The sequence below is a fragment of the Odocoileus virginianus genome, chromosome 7 (assembly GCF_023699985.2).
Source record: "Odocoileus virginianus isolate 20LAN1187 ecotype Illinois chromosome 7, Ovbor_1.2, whole genome shotgun sequence".
Classification (NCBI taxonomy): domain Eukaryota; kingdom Metazoa; phylum Chordata; class Mammalia; order Artiodactyla; family Cervidae; genus Odocoileus; species Odocoileus virginianus.
Window position 1 is genome coordinate 3,635,448 of NC_069680.1, and position 20,100 is coordinate 3,655,547.

General features: G+C 45.8%; 1 protein-coding gene across 2 annotated transcripts in view; it reads left to right on the forward strand.

The window, feature by feature from the left end:
• CNNM1 (cyclin and CBS domain divalent metal cation transport mediator 1) overlaps positions 1-20,100 on the forward strand; it is a 65,177-nt gene that overhangs the window by 41,243 nt on the left and 3,834 nt on the right. Inside the window, exons 7-11 of one of the 2 annotated variants that reach the window (XM_070470010.1) lie at positions 1,013-1,075; positions 8,710-8,873; positions 17,424-17,580; positions 17,767-17,916; positions 19,993-20,094. In XM_070470010.1, coding sequence (XP_070326111.1) covers positions 1,013-1,075; positions 8,710-8,873; positions 17,424-17,580; positions 17,767-17,916; positions 19,993-20,094 — 636 coding nt within the window. The remainder of the gene's footprint in view (positions 1-1,012; positions 1,076-8,709; positions 8,874-17,423; positions 17,581-17,766; positions 17,917-19,992; positions 20,095-20,100) is intronic. The other variant, XM_070470011.1, reaches the window with a different exon arrangement.

Genomic DNA, 20,100 nt, shown 5'->3' on the forward strand with positions numbered 1-20,100 from the left:
TTTAAATATTCTTTGACAAAGAATATGATTATTTGACAAAGTAAATGATTATCAGGTAGGATAAGGCTCTCCCCTCTCCTCTTTACACTATTGGGTAATTTCAGGCAAGTCATCAGGTGCAGCAACTAAGACTGCCAAAGCCATCTATTTCAGTGTGCTGTCCCCTGCAGACTGACTTCATTTAGCTTCTTGGAAGGGACTCTGGGAATGATCAGAAAAGAGGGATAAAGACAGATTCCCTCCTGGAAATACTGCTCAATCAGGGTCAAGGTTGGGGAAGGACTGGAATATTACTACACACTCCACTTCACCCAGGCCCCAAGTGATAGCCAGCACCATTTCAGACTGTGGGGAAAGAGAGAGAAGGAAAAGGGGATAGGAAGAGAGGTGCTTTGGAGCACTTGTACTTGCTAAGAAGTGACTATGATTTAGTTTATCAAGTTGATTCACATTAAGATTGCTAGAAACTGCCCCTCCTGTGTCCCGAGGCTCTGGCTGTCCCCAGCACTGTGCCCACTGAGGGAAACACTAGGAGTCCAAGGCAGAAGATGGCCTTCTCTTCCTCACGGATGACCCTAGCAGGAGCTTGCACTTTGCTTTCAGCCCTGCTGCAGGTGAGAAGCCCTAAGGCAGTCGGAAGGGCCTGGGGGAATGCAGTGCTGGGCTCCCAACACATGTGCTGGCTCAAAAAGGCGCCTCAGATGGAACCCTGCCCACGCCTACTCCCTGCTGGGGCACTGCCTGTTCTTGTCACTGGTGGGTCTCATCCCCTCTGAGATTATTGTGCATCTTTTTGGAAGACCTTCAGCAAAATCTAATTATTTTCTTCTTTCCGGAGAGTGACTTTGTGAGAAGATGTGATTTCCATGTTTCCAGAGGCAAGACTCCCTTTGGCAGAGAAATGGGATATTGTGAAGATCCAGGAGCAGACTGTCTCACCCACTTTGCTCTTTGTCTCTCTCCTTTTGTGTTTATCTTCCCCTTCGCAACTCACAAATCCTTGACTCTTTAGTGCCTGTCTCTGTGTCTCGTACCTTCGCCTTCAGCAGAGGGGACTCTCTGGCAGGCTCCCCAGGTAAACATGCATGGGGTCTCGGTCTCCATAGATCCATGGGGTCTCCATAGATTCATGGGGTTTACAAGAGGCCTTTGGTCTCTGTCACTGTCCCACATGAAAACTAGCCTCTCCCAACAGACACACCCAGGACGAAGGCATAGCACGATGCACTGCTAATACTCACTGGTACTCACTGCCCAAGCATTGCTGGTGCGGTGGTGTCACTTATGAACTGAGCCCCCAGGGATATGTCTGTGTGCATCCATGTGAGAAATGGGGAGGGCTGGTGGGGAATGGTTTGAGTTTTTCCTTATCGTTTGTCTGACTGCAGAAAGGAGGGATAAGAGGTGCAACAGGTGAAAAATGGGAGAAAACAATGAAAGGCTATGCTTTATTTCCATTTTTCCTGTCTTTTCTTCTATGTAGTCTCTGACCTCAGTTAACCACTAACCCCACCTCATCTTCCTAGAAATGTTACTTTGTAGTGACCATAATCTCACTGGCTGTGCTCACACAAAGGATGCTATATTAAAAACTTCAGTACAACTTTTCATTAGGTTTAACCTCTCCTGTTAATGAAAAGTTACCAATTTCTTTTTAATCAGGTAAAGCAGCTCCATACTATAACTCAAAGATGGAGTAGAATGTAATAAATCTGAACAATCGGCTAAGAGCTTGTTTTTCCTTTTTTTCATCCCTAGAAGTTTATTTCTTAGTTTCATGGAGCAAATAATGACCAAACTAAGGATTTATTTAAGTTACCCTGAAGTTAAAGCACAATCCAATTTCCCACACCCTCTACATCTGTCTTCCTTATTCCAATGCTATGGTAGTGATTCTGAGGCCCCACCATAGCCTCATCATCAAGAAATCAGTTGTATTTCACTGTGTATATAGTAGATTCTCAACATTCAAATAGGCCGAGACCTCAAACCCCCAAATTTGCAACTTCAGAACTATTTATGTTGACTTCTACTTTCTCACAAACCAGAGTTTTCCATCAAAAACCATCTGGTTCCCATGTTTATCTGCATAAGACAAATTAACCACCTTCTCCAATTTCATCAGTTTTCTCTCTTACTTCATGGTGATTTTCCACCAAGAAATAAATTTTTTTTTCTCATTTTGTGGGAGCTCATGCCTTTATGATGACTCCAGGGGAGTGGCCCGTCGGAGATGCCAATCTGGTGCCCTCACCAGCTGAGTGGTCACTCCCACATGCCAGCAAAATTAGAAACAACCACATCATGGACCTTCAAGATCCTTCCCACGTGAGGAGTCTTGGTGAATGAATAATGTGCTCTTTAGTTTCAGCAGAAAGGGAAGATGCACATTTTTTAAAGATTTTCAACTAAAAAGATCAAAGCATTAAAAAAGAAGAATGAAGCATGAGAGCAGGGACATACTTTTTAAAAATTAACCCTCAGCTCATCAGACAACCTAGTTAATGATAACTTCCTACTTAACAGAAGGTTAGTTCTAGTTCATCAGTATAATCCTATAATTTAGTATTTCCAGTCATTCTTCCTTCTGTTCCATATCAGCAGAAGAAGAAGCCTCAGTCATCAGATTTACAGAAAGCAGTTGTGGGCACATTCTGGCCCCATACTTGATTTATTACCCAGATATATTAATTTATATATATTATGTCTTACTCCCTTTTTTTTTTTTTTTGGTCACACCGCATGGCAGGAGGGATCTTAGTTCCCCCACCAGGGATTGAACTCATGCCCCCTGCAGTGGAAGCACAGAGTCCTAACCTTTGGACCTCCAGGGGAGTCCCTGGAAATTAAGAGGGCTTTTAAGTTTTAAAAAAAAAGCCTGGTTATTTTTTAAATATTTTTTAAATCCCCACAACCACCTTAGGAGATGGGCAGAAATTGTTTGGGAGCAATAGGTAAGGAAACAGCTTTAAGAAATTAAGCCGTTGCATCAGTGTCGGAGGCGTAATTAGGATGTAGAGGGCTGAGTACCAGAATCCAACTCCCTTAAGCCCTGTTCTATTGCCTGGGACCTCACTGCGTTTCTGAATGCGGGCCTGTTGTGCCCTCTAGAGGGCTGCGACTGGTTTGCATTTTGAAAGCAGCTGTGCTAATGAACTATGGTACTCACCTTGGATTGAGGCCGGCGGTCCCTACTCCAAATATTGCCACCATTACGCAAAGGCAGTTTCCTTCTAGTTGAGACTTAGTGTGAAATAAGGAGAGCAGAGTGTGTGTGGATTACCTCCAGAGTGTGCTGTGATTGGCCAGATTTGCAGATGTTTTCATTTAAAAATAAAACCACTGAGAGTACACAGCCCCACTACAGTTATCATTCTCTGTCCCTGGATTCATTCCTTTTTTCTTCTCCTGATGGTAGAGATGACTTCAAGTTCCCCATGACAGTCCTTCTGAATCCATGAAAGAACAAAAGCAAGAGAGAGGCCGCGAGCAAGGGTCCTTTTTCCATGCCCAGTTGCATTTGTAATGTACTTTGAGATCAGTGGAGATAGTTTTTTCCCCAGAATATAAAGGAAGTACCTAAAAATAATCTTTTTACTTTGTGAAATGTGGTAAGTGGAAATATTTCTTTGGGTCGGCTCTTGCATAGTAAACATTTGGGAACCATTAAAGCTCCATGTAACGTGAGCGAGTTCATCTGGGCTCCTAGCTTGGGCTGATTTGCAGAGTTCACATTGTAGCTTTGACAGAGAGCTTTTGGCATTTGGTTGTCTGATGTTGAATAGTACCCCAGGATGATGAATTTTAATAATCCTAGTTTGTACTCTTATAAGCCTGTGTAACTAAATTCCCCCATCCAGTAAGAAAACACAGATGGCCTGTGGCATAGTGACGATGACCAAATTGGGCTGTCCCTCAGTGAGACTCGGAAAGATGTAAGCAGGCAGCTGCTGAACCCTACCTCTTCTCACATCCCCAGACTGAAAAGGAGAATGAGGTGTTCTTCTGTGCGTGTCTCCTGTTCCTGGGATAGAGTTGCGAAAGCTCTGGGCACAGGTGTCACAAGTAAAGCAAGAGTCCCAGAGGTGTGTCTAGGTTTTCAGGGCCCCTGTCTATCCGTGCAGAATGAGGGGAGATTCCATCCAGCCCTGACTGCACTTTAAAAACCTCTTCCACCCCTTCTCTCACCCCAGCCTGATTTTACCCCAATGTCTTCTCCACCCAAACTCAGGAACTCCAACTTGCCATCCAGGACAGATGTACCTTACAGGCTAACCACACGAAGTCTGCAGGAATGAGCTTGCCACACTTCTCCACCCAAATTGAGAGCATGATGTAAGAGCAAGATGGGCGAGGGAGATGGCAACAGCTTGGCCTGCACCCTGCTGAGGGATCCTGTGGTCAGTTTCATGCATCACTACCCAGTTCGTCGCCTCTTAGACCTCTTTGCTCTGTGCTTAGAATTTTTCTTCTCTCTTCACTCCCCCAAGCTGTGCCTCTGTGCTCTTAGAAAATGCCAAGGGGAATTATACAACTTGAACTAGTTTGCCATGCTGCTGGGACACTCGTCTGTTACTGATTTCTTCTCTCTTTTTTTTATTAAAAGCATTTCCATTTCCCTTGCTCAAAAACTTCTGAGTGTATGTGCACAATTACCAAAATGCCGAGTCATCAGCATCCTACCTATTGAGGAATGTCAGGCTCTGGGACACAAAGTCATTGATCTTGCACAACAGTCAGATGGGCTGGGACTTTCTTTGTCATGAAATAAAGATTCCTTTTTCATTTTAAAGATGGCTTTTATAGACCCAACCTTTGTAAGACAGTTGTATCTTTTGGTGTTGGGAATCCTTTGGGATATTATGAATAAATCTTCAATAGCATTGTCTTCACTTAAAAAAAAAAAAAGAAAGAAACATGTTTTTCCTCCCAGCACAACATTGATGTTGCTTGTGTTTGGCGTGTGGGCCCTGTGAGTGACAGCAGGGTGACACGCCTGCGCTGGGCGCTGGTGAAGATGAGAGCTTTGGGAAGAACAGGGCTGAAACTGTTTCCTCTGTTTTCAACAGCAAGTGGAAGTGATTCAGGCAGAAGTTAATTCTGTTCATTTCAGTCGCTCAGTCATGTCCAACTCTTTGCAGCCCCTTGGACTGCAGCATGCCAGGCTTCCCTGTCCATCACCAACTCCCGGAGCTTGTTCAAACTCATGTCCATCAAGTTAGTGATGCCATCCAACCATCTCATCTTCTGTTGTTCCCTTCTCCTCCTGCCTTCAATCTTTCCAGCATCAGGATCTTTTCCAGTGAGTCAGTTCTTGGCATCAGGAGGCCAAAGTATTGACGTTTCAGCTTCAGCTGAATGAATATTTAGGACTGATTTCCTTTAGGATTGACTGGTTTGATCTTGCTGTCTACAGGACTCTCAAAAGTCTTCTCCAACACCACAGTTCAAAAGCATCAGTTTTTCACTTCTTTATGGTCCAACTCTCACATCCATACATGACTACTGGAAAAACCATAGCTTTGACTAGACGGACCTTTGTCAGCAAAGTAATGTCTCTGCTCTTTAGTATGCTGTCTAGGTTTGTCATAGCTTGTAAGTAAGTGGAAGTTGATTAGTAAGCACAATATATTTCCCTATCAGCCTTGCTGAAGCTGTCTTGAATGATGACATAAGGGATGAGAATATAGAACAGAGGTGTGGGGTTGTGGGGCACAGGTCCCACCAGGCAAAGTGGAGGATTATCCATGAGCAGTGGTTATTTCTCAGGGTAACTGAAGCCACAAACCCCTGCTCACACCCACTCTCTTTGTTCCAAACTGAGTTGAAGACAACAACCTACCAGATCAAGGTGTGGTTTTCCAGACTCTTCTCAACCAAGGAAGCCACACTCCTGCAGGACTGCCTGCCCCCTTTTCCAGACAGCCAGACCTGAGTAAGCACTACCAACTGACTCAGTCAGCCACCACCTCAGAACAGCCATAGTGGGTCAAGCCAGACCTTGTCCATTTATTTCAAGGGACCAGGGCCAAATGTGAATGGGTCATTTTCTGCCCAATACTGCTGCTCTGTAGTCACACTGGCGCTTTATTCCGTTCTCCACATCACCATCATTGTCCCTCTCGGCCCCTGGTCACTCTGGTGTCACGCAGCTGGTAAGCAGGACTCCAGGACTCCTGGTTTCACACACTCTTATTAAATAGACAGACAAACAGAAAGTTCTGATGTTTCTTGAGGCCTCTTCCTCAAATTATGGGGCCTTGGCAGTGCATTCTGGAGTGTCCTTCTGCCCACCCCTCACTTCAAGAAATCAGTCTACCGGGAAAGACTTAGGTTGCTGGAAAAGGCTTTCTGATTCCAGAGTGACTAAAAGCTCTGAAATCTTTTTAAAAACAAAATTTAGATTCTAAATTAAAACTCCTTCAGGGACCTAATGACTGAAAAGTGAGTGCAGGGATTGGAGGGCTAAAATGAGGAGAGAAAAGGGGGCATGAAGGTAAAATGAGGGCGAGGGGAGCAGGGGTAATGGCATCTACTGAGGTGGGGGAGGCTTACATGATTGAGGATCCACAAGGGGGCCAGTAGGCTAGAGCAGAACAAGCAAGGTGGGGAAGAGCCCCAGGAGGAGATCAGATGGGAAAGCAGGGGTCAAGTCATGGGGGGCTTAGGGCTTAGGGTCAAGTCATGGGGGGCTTAGATTCAACTGGAACCTGATTTGTGTGTTTTTGTTTGTTTTTAATATTTATTTATTTGGCTACACCAGGTCTTAGTTGTGGCACTCAGGATCTTTTGTTGCAGCGCACAGACTCTCCAGCTGTGGCATGTGGTCTTAGTTGCTAATTCCCCCACCAGGAATTGACCTGTGTCCTTTACATTGCAAGGCAGATTCTTAACCACTGGACTTCCAGGGAAGTCCCCTGATTTGTGTTTTTAAAATGTGCTTTTGACAGCTGAGGTAAGAACAGATTATGACATTATAATTGGGGAGACCAGACTGTAGCCGAGGCAAGAGTGACAGTAACTGGGACTTGAGCGGAGATAGAGACCTGATGTGGGGCTGATGGATTGGCAGGAGTCACAGGAGACTCCCAGGTTTCTACAGTGTATATATGGATAACACTTAACTGAGAAGGGAAAGACTGGAGGTAGAACCCTTAATTCTATAATCTGATCAAGGTAGTGATTATTCTGGCTCTAATGAGAAAATGATTCAACATATTGTCATTTTAATCTTCCCTCTACATGGTTTGCCAGACAACAGTAACAGCTTGACAGCTAAACAGACCGTCAGACCTCCAGAAGTCACTCCAAAGAGATGCTAATCATTTTGATTGATGGCAGCATTATCTTAAGAAACAAAATTAAATTCCTAAGGTTCTTCCCTGAAGGAACCGAGGAGCCTAATCTCTAAACAATCAGGCTCTTCATTGGCGCCCCTGAACTGACTGTGTTAGGAGAGGCTGCAGCTTCCCACTTCTCTTTCTTGGGAAGAAATGCAGAGTGGTGTCAGAGGGATGCTGAGCGGTGGAAAGGGCTTTGCAGTCTCACTCAGGGTTATTCTGTGGTGGAGATAATGCTAGGGTCACCTTAGGAACCTCTCTTCTGTTGATCCTGGGAGGGCAGTTCCCAGTCCATTTTGAAATCAAGTGATACGATCATAATTGAACTTTCCCAAGAAATTGTTCTTGAAAATGGAAAAAATAATATTCTGACTGACTCAGAATATTCAGGAGGCCTTTGACAGAAGGTCTGGAGCATTATTCCAGCCTCCAGCCTGTGAGCCTAGAGAGAGCCCTGCCTGAGACCCCCCCAGAGGGGGCCCCACTTTGGCCTTCCCCAGCTCCACCTCCTCTCTGTGGGGTGAGTAGTTCACAGAGCCAAAGGGATGTATACCACCCAGAGCTGTGTTTTTCCTTCTAGAACATATTTCAGATACAGGACTCCTGAATTTTCCACCCAGACAGCTCTAGGAGACCAGGCCAGGAAGCCCTAGGGCAGGGCAGGGTCTCCCCTGCAGCCTATTTTCTGGCACAAAAATCTAAGGAGCCTGACCTGGCCTACTAGGTTGTTAAGACGGTATATTTGTCAAGGAGAAGTATAGAGCATATTTTAACAGTTTATTGATGTGATTTAAATATCTATCCATATGGCTTGTGGGTCTCTGCTGGTCCCTGCCTGCCAGTTATGGAGCAGGCCTGACATTGCCTCTGAAATGCCTGACCACAGTGAGAGCTGGTTACCTGTGCTTGCCAGGTGGTTTTTAGGGCAAACCTAAGGCTTCAGCCTTTCTGAAAGAAGGTTTGTGAATGGAGTTTATATAAAACAACTCACTTTGGTTAATAAAGGGTCTCATGGTCTGGGGTAGCCACCCACATTCCCAGCAGGGTCCTCATCTCTTGCCCTTCCTTACCCCTGAACCAAGAAAGGCAGTGGACCACCCAGCTCCCCGCTGGTAGAGGTCACGGGAAGGGAAGGAGCCTGAGCCAAGTGGAGCCCAGAGGTCTGAATTTGTTACTCATAAATGGAGCAGCAGGGCATTTCCTGGGCTCTGAGGGGAGAGGTGAGGGCCCCGTGTTGCCATAACCTAAATGTCCTGTGGGACCTCAGTAAACAACACCCCTTCCTCTCTCTCCCTCTTTTATTTCCCCCTGCTGCCTCCCCACCCCACCCTCCTTGCCTTCCCCCCATCTCCTCTCTCATCATCTGCAGTAAACCGGTCCCCTTCCCGCTGCAGTGGGTTGAACCGCTCGGAGTCTCCGAACCGCGAGCGCAGCGACTTTGGGGGGAGCAACACCCAGCTATGCAGCAGCAGCAACAACCTCTACACGCCCGACTACTCGGTCCACATCCTCAGCGACGTGCAGTTCGTGAAGGTAACTCTGCAGAGGGCCTTCCCCTCACCCCGACCCTGCAGCCTTCTGTTCCCCGTTCCAAGAGAATGCGGCATGAACACCATACCTCGGCTTTCCAAAGGCCCTGGTTTCAGTCAGTTTTTTTTTTCTCCCCAGTCAGTTCTATTCTGTTAATTATTTGTCACTATTATTGTTCCTTTGTTCATTTGAACCCTGGTTGTTCATGACTGTCTCCCCATTTTTCATGTGGAAAAACTGAGGCAGGAAGAGATAGGGAATTAGCTTGCCTGAGAGAAGTTGCCAGCAGGACTGTTTCCTTTAATTGCCCCATCATTGGCTCAAGGTTGATTTGGTTTATTCAAGATAAATTTGCAGGGGATTAATAAACCAAGCATATAGTAGAGTATCCCTGGAGAAGGAAATGGCAACCCACTCCAGTATTCCTGTCTGGGAAATCCCATGGACAGAGGAGCCTGGCAGGCTACAGTCCATAGGGTCACAAAAGAGTTGGACGCGACTTAGGAAATAAACAACAACAACAATGTAGTAGTATATAGTGTACAGTGGCTTCTCAGGTGCCTCCATGCATGCTCAGTGGTGTTCCATTCTTTGTGACCCCACAGACTCTAGTCCACCAGACTCTTCTTTCTGTGGGGATTCCCAGGCAAGAATACTGGGGTGGATTGCCATTTCCTCCTCCAGGGGATCTTCCTGACCCAGGGATTGAACCCACATCTCCTGCGTCTTCTGCATTGGCAGGCAGATTCTTTACCACTGAGCCACCTGGGAATCCCAGCTATGATCTTACATATGTATAAGGTTTCACATATTATTATCTAGAAATCTAAAACACAATGCAACCTGTTAGGTTAGCTGAAAATCTTTGTATAATTATCATACCACCTTGCCCTGTCACTGAGCTATTTGAAGAGAATCACTTTGCAAGTATGAGAGAGGCAGCAATGCTTATCACCTTATAGTTAAGGAAAGCTGTTTCTTCATACCCCTCACTGAGTTTAATATTAGACAAACATATTCTAAGATTTCCTCCTTTCTCTTGCTTTGATAGGTTTTATTTTGTTGGTTTTGTTTGCTAGCATTCCGCAAATCATTGCACACTTGGCCTGAGATCAGAGGGAAACCTATTTACCTGAGTCCAACTAAACACCCAACATGCTTACTTGGTGACTGTCGTTCCGGTTGCAGGCCGGATGATGGTGTGCTGAATCACAAAGGTGGGAGAAGGTCCTCTCCTTCTGTTCAGAACACTCACCCTGATAATTTGAGGGTGGTGTGTGCTAACTGGCTTTCTGTGTTCCATGACTCTGTAGACACCCTGAACTAAAATACACATCATTGATAAAAGCAACCATGGAGAGTTACCAGGGGAGGGGCCGTACCTCTGGAGTGGGCTGGGGTAGTGACTGTTGGTAGCGTGCTCTGTGCTATGCACTTTAAGTCCTTGATCTGAATTATCCACTTAGTCCCACAACCACCTTAAGAGGTAGGTACTCTATCATCCCCAGTTTATAGATGAAATGGGAGCTTGAGGGGGCTTCCCAGGTGGTTTTAGTGGTAAAGAACTCACCTGCCAGTGCAGGAGACATAAGAGATGCCAGTTGGATCCCTGGGTCAGAACGATCCCCTGGCGATGGAAATGGCAACTCACTCCAGTATTCTTGCCTGGGAAATTCTGCAGATAGAGGAGCCATGCAGGCTCCAGTCCATGGGGTCACAAAGAGTCAGAGACAACTGAAGTGACTCAGCATACATACACGTGGGAGTTTGCGGAGTATAAGTTCTCATAGCTGGGAAGTGGCAGAACCAAGCTGCATGCTGCAAGATTAAGTCTCTCTGTCTCCAGAGTCCAAGTCCCTCAAGTCACTGGACTTTGAGAGAGTTCAGGGAAATCAGAGCTGATAGAGCCAAGGGAAAGTGCTTTAGTAACAAATCCAACAGTATGCACGGTATGTATGATTGTGGACACTTTAACTAGTCTATCATGATAATGAGGTTGAACCTCAGAAAACAACAGCCCACGATTCTCCTCCCTCTTGCCACCAGCCCTGAAGCCCTGTCATTGTAGACCGTCCTCAGAAGTGGGGTAGGAAAAAGTGGGAGGAGAGAAATTCTGCTGTGCTAACTCAGTGGTTGGTAGTACTGGGCACGTGGTTTGTGGGAAAAGAAATTGAAGGTCATGATATGAGTCAGTGGCTCAACAGGTATCTACTGACTACTTGCTCGTGCTCAGCACTGTCTAGGCATCAACGAGATACTGTGGTCAACAAGACTGCAAGTTCCTGCTTTTCTAGAGCTTCCAGGCTCACAGGAGGAGAAAGGTGATAAACAAGTAACCACATCAGTAACCTAGGTTATTTAGGAGAATGATGAAGGCTCTGAAGGAAATAGATCATGGGATAAACAGTGCCTGGGCAGAGTTGGCAAGGAGGCTGCTTTAGAAATGGTTATTAGAGCAGGCTGAGAAAAGGAAATTTTCTCTTGGGACCTGGAAGGGGCTGTGGAGAGAATGTTCAAGATAGAAATGACAGAGGCAGGAGAGAGTTTGGTGGTCCAAGGATATTTGGCCTGGCGCATTATGTGCAGACAGAGGCTGACATGAGTTGGGAATAGAATGTGGGTAGCAGTGTTACCTGGCATCTTTAGGCCAGAGCACAGGGTCTGGATTCTGTTTTAAGTGCATTGGGAATTTTTGTTAAGTTCGTTTCTCAGGTCTTTCCACTTGTCTTAGTCTATTTTAGCTGTTATAACAATTACCATAGACTGGGCGACTCAGACCGCATTTATTTCTCACAGTTCTTGGAAGCTGGATCTCCAAGTTCAAGGTGCTGGTCAATCCAGATGGCATCTGGTGAGAGTCCAGTTCATGGTTTGAAAATGGCTGTCTTCTCTGTGTATCCTCATGTGGTGGGAAGGAGCAGGGAGATGGGGAGATAGAGGAAGTAGGCTTCTTTCTTATAAGGGCACCAATCGCATTCATGAGGGCTCCCTGCTCATGACCTGACTACCTCCAAGGCTCTACCTCCTAATGCCATCACCATGGAAGTTAGAATTGCAGCATATGAGTTTTGGAGGAACATAAACATCCAGTCCATAACACCATTTATATCATAAGTCGAGAAAATCCATGAGACTTTGGAGAGAAAAGTGAAGGAGGTTTTGAGGCGTCATGTTTAGTGAGCAACTATGATAAGCCCAGAGTTTTCTGAAACATCTCTGGGAGTGCACAGCTTGGAGAGAACTTTTAGGAGATGGATTTGGCTATTCCTCAAAATGGAATGTGTTAGGATGAATACCCAACAAGTTTGTAAGGATTTTCCTAAAATTTACAATTGATCTCACATATCTCATATATCCACTTCTAAAAGCAAATGGAACATTCTATAAATAACAAGGAACATAAAAGGAAAGTCCCTTTCCTGACAGTGAGCCAGTGGCATGCTGAGAGCTCCAAATCTGAGGTCAATTCTCAGGTACAGGTGTCATCCTTTATCTCAGGCCAGAGGGCCTTGCTGTGACTGGGGCAGCGGGGCATCACTGCACATGGTCCTTTTGTCTACCTAGATATTTTGAAATTGAGAAAGCTACCTGTCAGTAGAAGTTTAGGGAAGGCTAGAAACCTAGTAAAGTATTATTCAGAAATCTCTTTCAACTTGTGGTTCAAGTCACTTAAAAACTTCAGTTGCAATGGGTTGTTCTACAGAAGGGAACATTGTAAGTTCAAGCTCTTGTTTAACCTAAGGGTTTGATTTTTCTGTTTTGTTTTTTAATATAAGATGACTTTTTTTTCCTGACTGAATGGACTTTTAGGGCCATGTTCAGGTTGCTCTTTTACTCACCTCCTCAAGCCCACCTTTTTTTTTTTTAATACGAAGAGTTTTTGAGAAAGCTCAAGGGTGATTTCACTGGCCTAAGCCCCTATGACTGACTGCAGAGGCTTTTCCTGTCCAACAGACTAAGTTCTAGAACTGTTCATTAAGTCCAGGCATAATTTGAGTTCAATATAAAATTAGAAAGAAAGGTATATCCAATATCCAGTGAGTATCTGGGAAAGGTATTAAAGCCATGATTGTGTCTGTGTTTGTTTGTGTTTGTGTGTGTGTGTGTGCATGCTCAGTCGCTTCGGTCCTGTCCGATTCTTTGTGACCCTAGGGACTGTAGCCCACCAGGCTTCTCTGGCCATGGGATTATCCAAGCAAGAATATTGGAGTGGGTTGCCATGCCATCCTCCAGGAGATCGACCCAACCCAGGGATCGAACCCTCATCTCCTAAGTCTCCTGCAGTGCAAGCAGATTTTTTACCACTGAGCCACCGGGAAAGCCCCAAAGCCATGATTAACAGGAGTTAATAAGTTACGAAGGTACCAAAGAATCTTTAGGAATTCTTTAATGTATTCAACAAATATTAATATCATCTTTAAATTAAGAACATTTGACAGATGTTGTATAACCTGAATTGTGTAACCATGGCAAAGATGCCCCATCACCATCTGGAGGCAGAATCTCTAAATTGCAAAATTGTGTTTTGAGGGATGAATTTCTGTTGCTGTTTAGTCGCTAAGTTGTGTCCAACTCTTCTGCAACTCCACAGACTATAGCCTGCCAGACTTTACTGTCTATGGGATTTCCCAGGCAAGAATACTGGAGTGGGTTGCCATTTCCATCTCCAGGGGATCTTCCTGACCTGGGATTAAACCCTCATCTTGAGCACTGGCAGGTGGATACTTTACCAAGGAGCTACCAGGGAAGCCCTTGAGGGATGAGTAAACCACCCGAGAGTTGAAAATGTAAGCAGAACACCATAAGAGGATTGGAAACATCACTCTGGCTCAAAGGTGAACTTCTGGATGCATTGACTGCTAAGTCAAAATGTCCCAAAGGGTACCCTTAATTCCTGTTAGTTTCAAGATCAACTGATCTCCATTTCTTTTGTAATTTAGAGGACACTTGAGTTCTTAACTGGCTAGAGTAAAAGACAACTTGAACTCAAGCTATTGCTAAGAAATGGTAGCTACAGTAGTGAAGAGAGAATAAGAAGATGCTGTCCTTTGAACAGTGGTTTCATTCGCTTGGTGCCAGTCAGTATTTCGTAAGCAGTTAACAATGGTTCTAGGCATCATGAGCTGTAATCAAGAAATATAATTGGGGAAAAGAACTATAAATCAAATGACAGTGACCAATGCAGGGTAGTTTCTAATTGATTATGAAATCATATGACACTTTATTTTAAGCACTGTATTGGCTGGAGAATGCACTGGACCTTTAAGAATTAAGAAAGACTAAAAGGTGAGGGAAGGCAAGGTCAAAAGGGAGAGGGAAGGAAGGGGTAAGGAAGGCAAGTGAATATGGTGCACTCAAGGAATGTAAAAGGGGCTGAGCCAGACCAGTGATTCTGTGCTGGCCATGCAAGGCTGGATTGTCAAAACTGGGCAGAGCTATTTAGTTGATCTGCTGGACCGTCAGTGTCTGATGCAGAATCCAGTGGCCATATGTGGCTGTTGAGCATATGAAATGTGGCTCATCCAAACTGAGGTTTGCTAGAATGTAAAATACATATTGGATTCCAAAGACTTGATACAAAGAAGAATGTAAGATTCCTCATTAATTATTTTATATTGGTGACACATTGAAGTGAAGCTATTTTGGATATGTTAAGTTAAATGAAATGTATAAAATTAATTTCACCTGTTTGCTTTTACTTTTTTTAAAAACTTGACAACTAGAGAATTTTAAATTACCTATGTGGGGGTTTCCCTAGTGGTCCAGTGGTTAAGATTCTGTGCTTCCAATGCAGGGGGCATAATTTCAATTCTTGGTAAGGCAACTTAGCTCCCACATGCTGCTCGGCCAAAAAAAAAAATTTACCTATGTGATCTCACATTGTATTTTTCTTGGATAGTACTGTGCTAGGTAGAAGAGGCTTCACAGGTGAACAGGAGGAGGGAACTGACAAAAAGTGATGCTTGAATCTAGAAATGCAGCTGGGGAGATTTCCTGAATACATTTGGCTAGTGCCTTCTCAAATTTCTTTTAAAGGGACACTTTGATGCAGGTGGTAAAAAATCCACCTGCGATTCGGGAGACCTGGGTTCAATCCCTGGGTTGGGAAGATCCCCTGGAGAAGAGAACAGCTACCCAGTCCAGTACTCTGGCCTGGAGAATTCCATGGACAGAAGAGCCTGTCAGGCAACAGTCCATGGAGTCGCAAAGAGTCAGACACATCTGAGCAACTTTCATTTTTGTTGACATCATATTTGTTTGTGACTTTTCTAACTTAAAAGAGGAAGCATTGTGAAAGCAAGGCTGTGAGATCCCTAGAGCAGGTAACCAAGGCATTGCCCAATGCCTTTGTCTTGAATAGGCAGTGTGTTTCACACCATATTTTTTAGGCGAAGAATCATTTGGTCTTTAACTAAAAGTGAAAAAGTGAAAGTGTTAGTCCTTCAGTCATGTCCAACTCTTTGGGACCCCATGGACTATATGTAGCCCGCCAGGCTCTTCTGCCCATGGAATTCTCCAGGCAAGAATACTAGAGCTGGCAGCCATTCCCTTCTCCAGATCTTCCTGACCCAGAGATTTATCCAGGTCTCCTGCATTGCAGGCAGATTCTTTACCATCTGAGTCACCAGGGAACTAAACTGGAAGCCAAATCTAAACTAACTAGTTAAAAGAACCCAAATAGAATAATATCAAGTGCTTTGTTGGGCTTACCAAGAGTCATTTAGGACATTTTCCTGTCGTTTAAGCCAGGAGAACCTTCAAGACTCCCAAGAAAGCTTCATTTTTAGAAACCCATGGTAACATTAGAAGACTGAGTTTTGATAATAACTTTGGCTCAGACCATGTGTCTTACCTCTCTTCAGTCATCTGATGCCAGCTGCTGCTGCTGCTGCTGTCGCTTCAGTCGTATCCGACTCTGTGCGACCCCATAGATTGCAGCCCACCAGGCTCCCCCGTCCCTGGGATTCTCCAGGCAAGAACACTGGAGTGGGTTGCCATTTCCTTCTCCAATGCATGAAAGGGAAAAGCAAAAGTGAAGTCGCTCAGTCGTGTCCAACTCTTAGCAACCCCATGGACTGCAGCCTACCAGGCACCTCCATCCATGGGATTTTCCAGGCAAGAGTACTGGAGTGGGTTGCCATTGCCTTCTCCCATCTGATGCCTATGGAACCCCCAAACAACATAGCTGTTTTGGAGGGACTTCCCCTAAAGTTTTGTGAAAGGCAGCCTAATGAAGCCAGGTGCATTTACAATGTACAGAGGTGAGCTCAGATGCTTTCCCCTGGACAGCAAGAGTAAAGGCCCTTTAAACTGAAATGCCCAGATTGCACAGCAGATCCTAGCCATTATCAGACCCTGGAACTTCTCCTCAGAGAACTTGGAGTTCTACAGTCCCACCTCGCCTTCCATCTCCTGGCCCCTGAGAATGAATAGCACTTTCCCAAATAGAATGCACATCTCAGGGCTGGAGCTCTGAAGGCTTGCTAACTGTCAAACCTTAGGCAAATCCCCAACCTTTCTGAACTTCATTTCCTTATTTGTAAAATGGGCATCACAGGACCTCTCATGCTTACCCCCTTGCAGCCATGGTGCCCAAAGGAGATAATGCATTCCTGAGTACTCTGTAAGCCATAATGCACTAAATGGATGGAAGGTTTTATTCTCATATTCCAATGTCTGTCTGCAAAAGCAAACTCTTCTGCATAACATTAGCACTAGAGCCTTCACCAATGTCTGAAAATCGAATCATCAGTTCCATCTCTTTAGTATATTTGTAGCACTTCCAATAATATATAGGATTTCCAAAAATAAATAACCCAATGATGTTTTAAATAAAAGTTGAGATTACAAGCCAAATTTGGTGCAAATCAGGAATGAGTTTGTTACTGCAAATAAATAGATTTGTGAGCTTCCTGTCATAAAAGGAAAAAAAGGAAACCTCGTGGATATTTGAGTCCTCATTCAATATAAGGAAGTATATAATGCATCTACAGAAAGGAGCTTCTTCCTGGCACTACTTTCTTGAAGGATTTATCAAATGGATTCCTATATGATTATGGAAGGCATTAGAAAAAAACAGTAGTAATAAATTGACTTCATCTGTGGTTTTGCCAAAGTTTATGTTCTTCATATGGAGGTTTCTTATTTCAGCCTCTACACAAGTTATCGATCTTGTTCTTGCTGAGTCCTCATTGACTGCCCTTTAGGAAGAGGGCCCTTGGCAACAACGTAAGCCTGTGTTTTAAACCTCTCCATGGGCAACCGCCTGCTAACTGAAGGGCCTTCCATCCTCTCCGGGGTCTCAGGAGAAGGCTCCTCCAGGTGTAAGAGTCCAGAGCCAATAAAAATGAACAGAACGCTGTTGGCAAAGGGGTTCCCTCTTTGCCCCTTAGCTGCTGGGCCCCAGAACATGGATCCCAGGCCACCAAGGCCAAAGGTTCCAAAGCACCTTAGCGGGGGTGCTTCTGAGCTCAGGAAGGTGAGCCAGGTCCAGGGAGGGCTCTGCCCAGCTTCTCCTGAACCTCGACCCAGCTCTGTGCCTCCATCTTCCAGATCACACGGCAGCAGTACCAGAACGCGCTCACCGCCTGCCACATGGAGAGCTCACCCCAGTCCCCCGACATGGAGGCCTCCACGACCCGGGGCACACCCCAGACTCCCAAGGATGACCCTGCTGCCACCCTCCTGAGCCACCGGAGCAGCCTGCCGTGTAAGCCGGTTGGGAGGTGATGAACTAGGCCGCTGTGGGGTGGGGAAGGCCCTTCTCCCTCCCTGGCCCCGCCTCCCTCCCCGGCCCCGCCTCCCTCCTCGGCCCCGCCCAGAGCTGCAGTCTCTTCTCAGGGGGCCTCAGGTCTCCTCCAGACCAGCAAGATGATACACTTACTGTCCTCCCCAGGCAGCCGCTCAGATGGGCTGAGAAGCCCCGGCGAGGTCGTGTACCTGCGGATGGAGGAGATGGCCTTCACCCGGGAGGAAATGACCGACTTTGAGGAGCAGAACACGCAACAGCTCTCGCTGTCTCCTGCCGCTGTGCCCGCTAGAGCAGGTCCGGGAGGGAAGCTGAGTCCCGTGGAAGTAAAGGGGGGATGGGTCAAGGCCATTGGGTCCTGGTATGGCCCCAGGTGAGCCAGGTGAGGGAAGTCTGGGACCATAGCCCCCACGTAAAGCTCCCCACCTCCTTATGCTACCAGAGAAGGAACACTAAGGCTTACTGTGCACCTCCCAGGCATCAGATCCGCGGTCGTTTATTCTCAGAACACTGTTAGCTAGGTTTTCACCTGGATTCAGACCCTGGCTTCCCCATTTAGGAGTTCGGCAACTTTAAGCAAGTTACTCTAACCTAAGACTCGGTTTCCTTAGCTTAATAGATATCTTTCCTTATGTTTGTTGTTTTTCAGTCGCTCGGTTATGTCTGACGTTTTTGCGTCCCCATGGACTGTAGCCCACCAGGCTCCTCTGACGATGGTGTTTCCTAGGCAAGAATACTGGAGTGGGTTGCCATTTCCTTTTCCAGGAGAACTTCCCGACCCAGAATCAAGCTCACATCCCCTGCATTAGCAGACGGGTACTTTACCACGGAGCACCCAAGGAAACCCATTCTTCCTAATGTTAATAGATAAAAATCACGGTGGCTGCTTCATGGTGGGTAGCTTTGAGCAGAGATGAAATAACATTTATAGGAGGGTGCATCACAGTACTGGTACCGTGCTCCCTAAATATTAGGAAGTTATTATTAGGCCTAATTTATAGATTAGGAAGGGTTTCCCTGGTGGCTCAGACAGTATAGAATCCACCTGCAATGCAGGAGTCCTGGGTTAAATCCCTGGGTTGGGAAGATCACCTGAAGGAGGGCTGGACAACCCACTCCAGTATTCTTGCCTGTAGAATCCCCATGTACCGAGGAGCCTGGCAGGTTACAATCCTTGGGGTTTCAAAGAGTTGGACACGAATGAGCAATTGAGCACATAGATTAGGAAACTGAGGTCAGCCTTTGCTCTTACTGGCAGGGCTCTTCCCCTTCTTTGAGCCCCTGAGACTAGCAGTAATCTGTAGGATCTGTCCTGATCTCTGAGATCATAGCACCTCCCATGGAGACACTGAATACTCCTGTCTTGACTGCAGTGTTGCTCCAAGCTCCCAGCGTCCCACCAGTCCTGAGATCCTTCTATGCTTGCCTGCTAATCATCAAGCTAATCATCTCCATGTGTTCTGCACCCCCCCCACACACACACCAACGACCCCAAGGCCAGCACCCATCCTGCCTCCAGACCCACCCCAGTCCACAAGACTGAGATCCCTCAAGTCCAGAGCAGTGACCTGACAAGTGCTCATAGACTTTTGAAGTCAGTGAGACAACATGTTTGAACTTGTGGCTAACTCAGAAAATCTAGGATATGCGTAATCACAATTCCAGGACCTGAATTTAGAATGATGGTTTTAGAATGATGGATTTTAATAGCTAACACATGTAGCAAGGAATGATATCAAAGGAATGAGAATAGAGGAGATGGGCCAGTCTTTGGAGATTATTCCAGTCCATCCTCCTCTTATGACACATGAGGGCCTACGCCTGGAGAAGGGAAATGGCTTCTCCAATCCACCACACCATGTGCCTCCACAGTGAGATTCAGAGGCATTGGTGGTCAGGGCCTGGGTCCCTTTCCAGCTCTCAGATCTGGCAGTTCTCTGAATCCCCCCTCGGTTTGGAAGAAGAAAGCACATGAGCTTAGCTGTTATTGAGCCCTGTGATTTTTTCAGGGTTCATGCAAGGAGAGGAAGGTGAAGGTGACACCCGACCTTCCTCCAAGGTGCTTCTTATCTGGCAGATACTGAGTGGAAATTCTCATGTTCTCGCCTCTGTCTGACCTAACAGTGCTTGGAGAGTTGGATTCTTGCTCCTCTTCCCTTGTTTCTTAGTTCCTTTTGTGGCCCTAAAAAGCCTCTTGCTAAGTAATTAGAGCCTTTGTCTTCCTGGACATCCCTTCTATGTTACAGCCACCACTGCCTTGGCTCTGGTTTTGAGCTTTCACCTGCCAAGGAGCATTGGCAAAAAACACCCTACCTGGATCCCTGGGTGTTCTGGTAGAAAGGCTTGTGTTCTTTCTTCTTTTCTTTTTCTCAGCATCAGATAGTGAATGTTGTCATATCAACCTGGACACAGAGACCAGCCCCTACAGCAGCGACTTGGAGGAAACCATGGGCAAGAAGTTGCTGAGAACCTTGAGTGAGT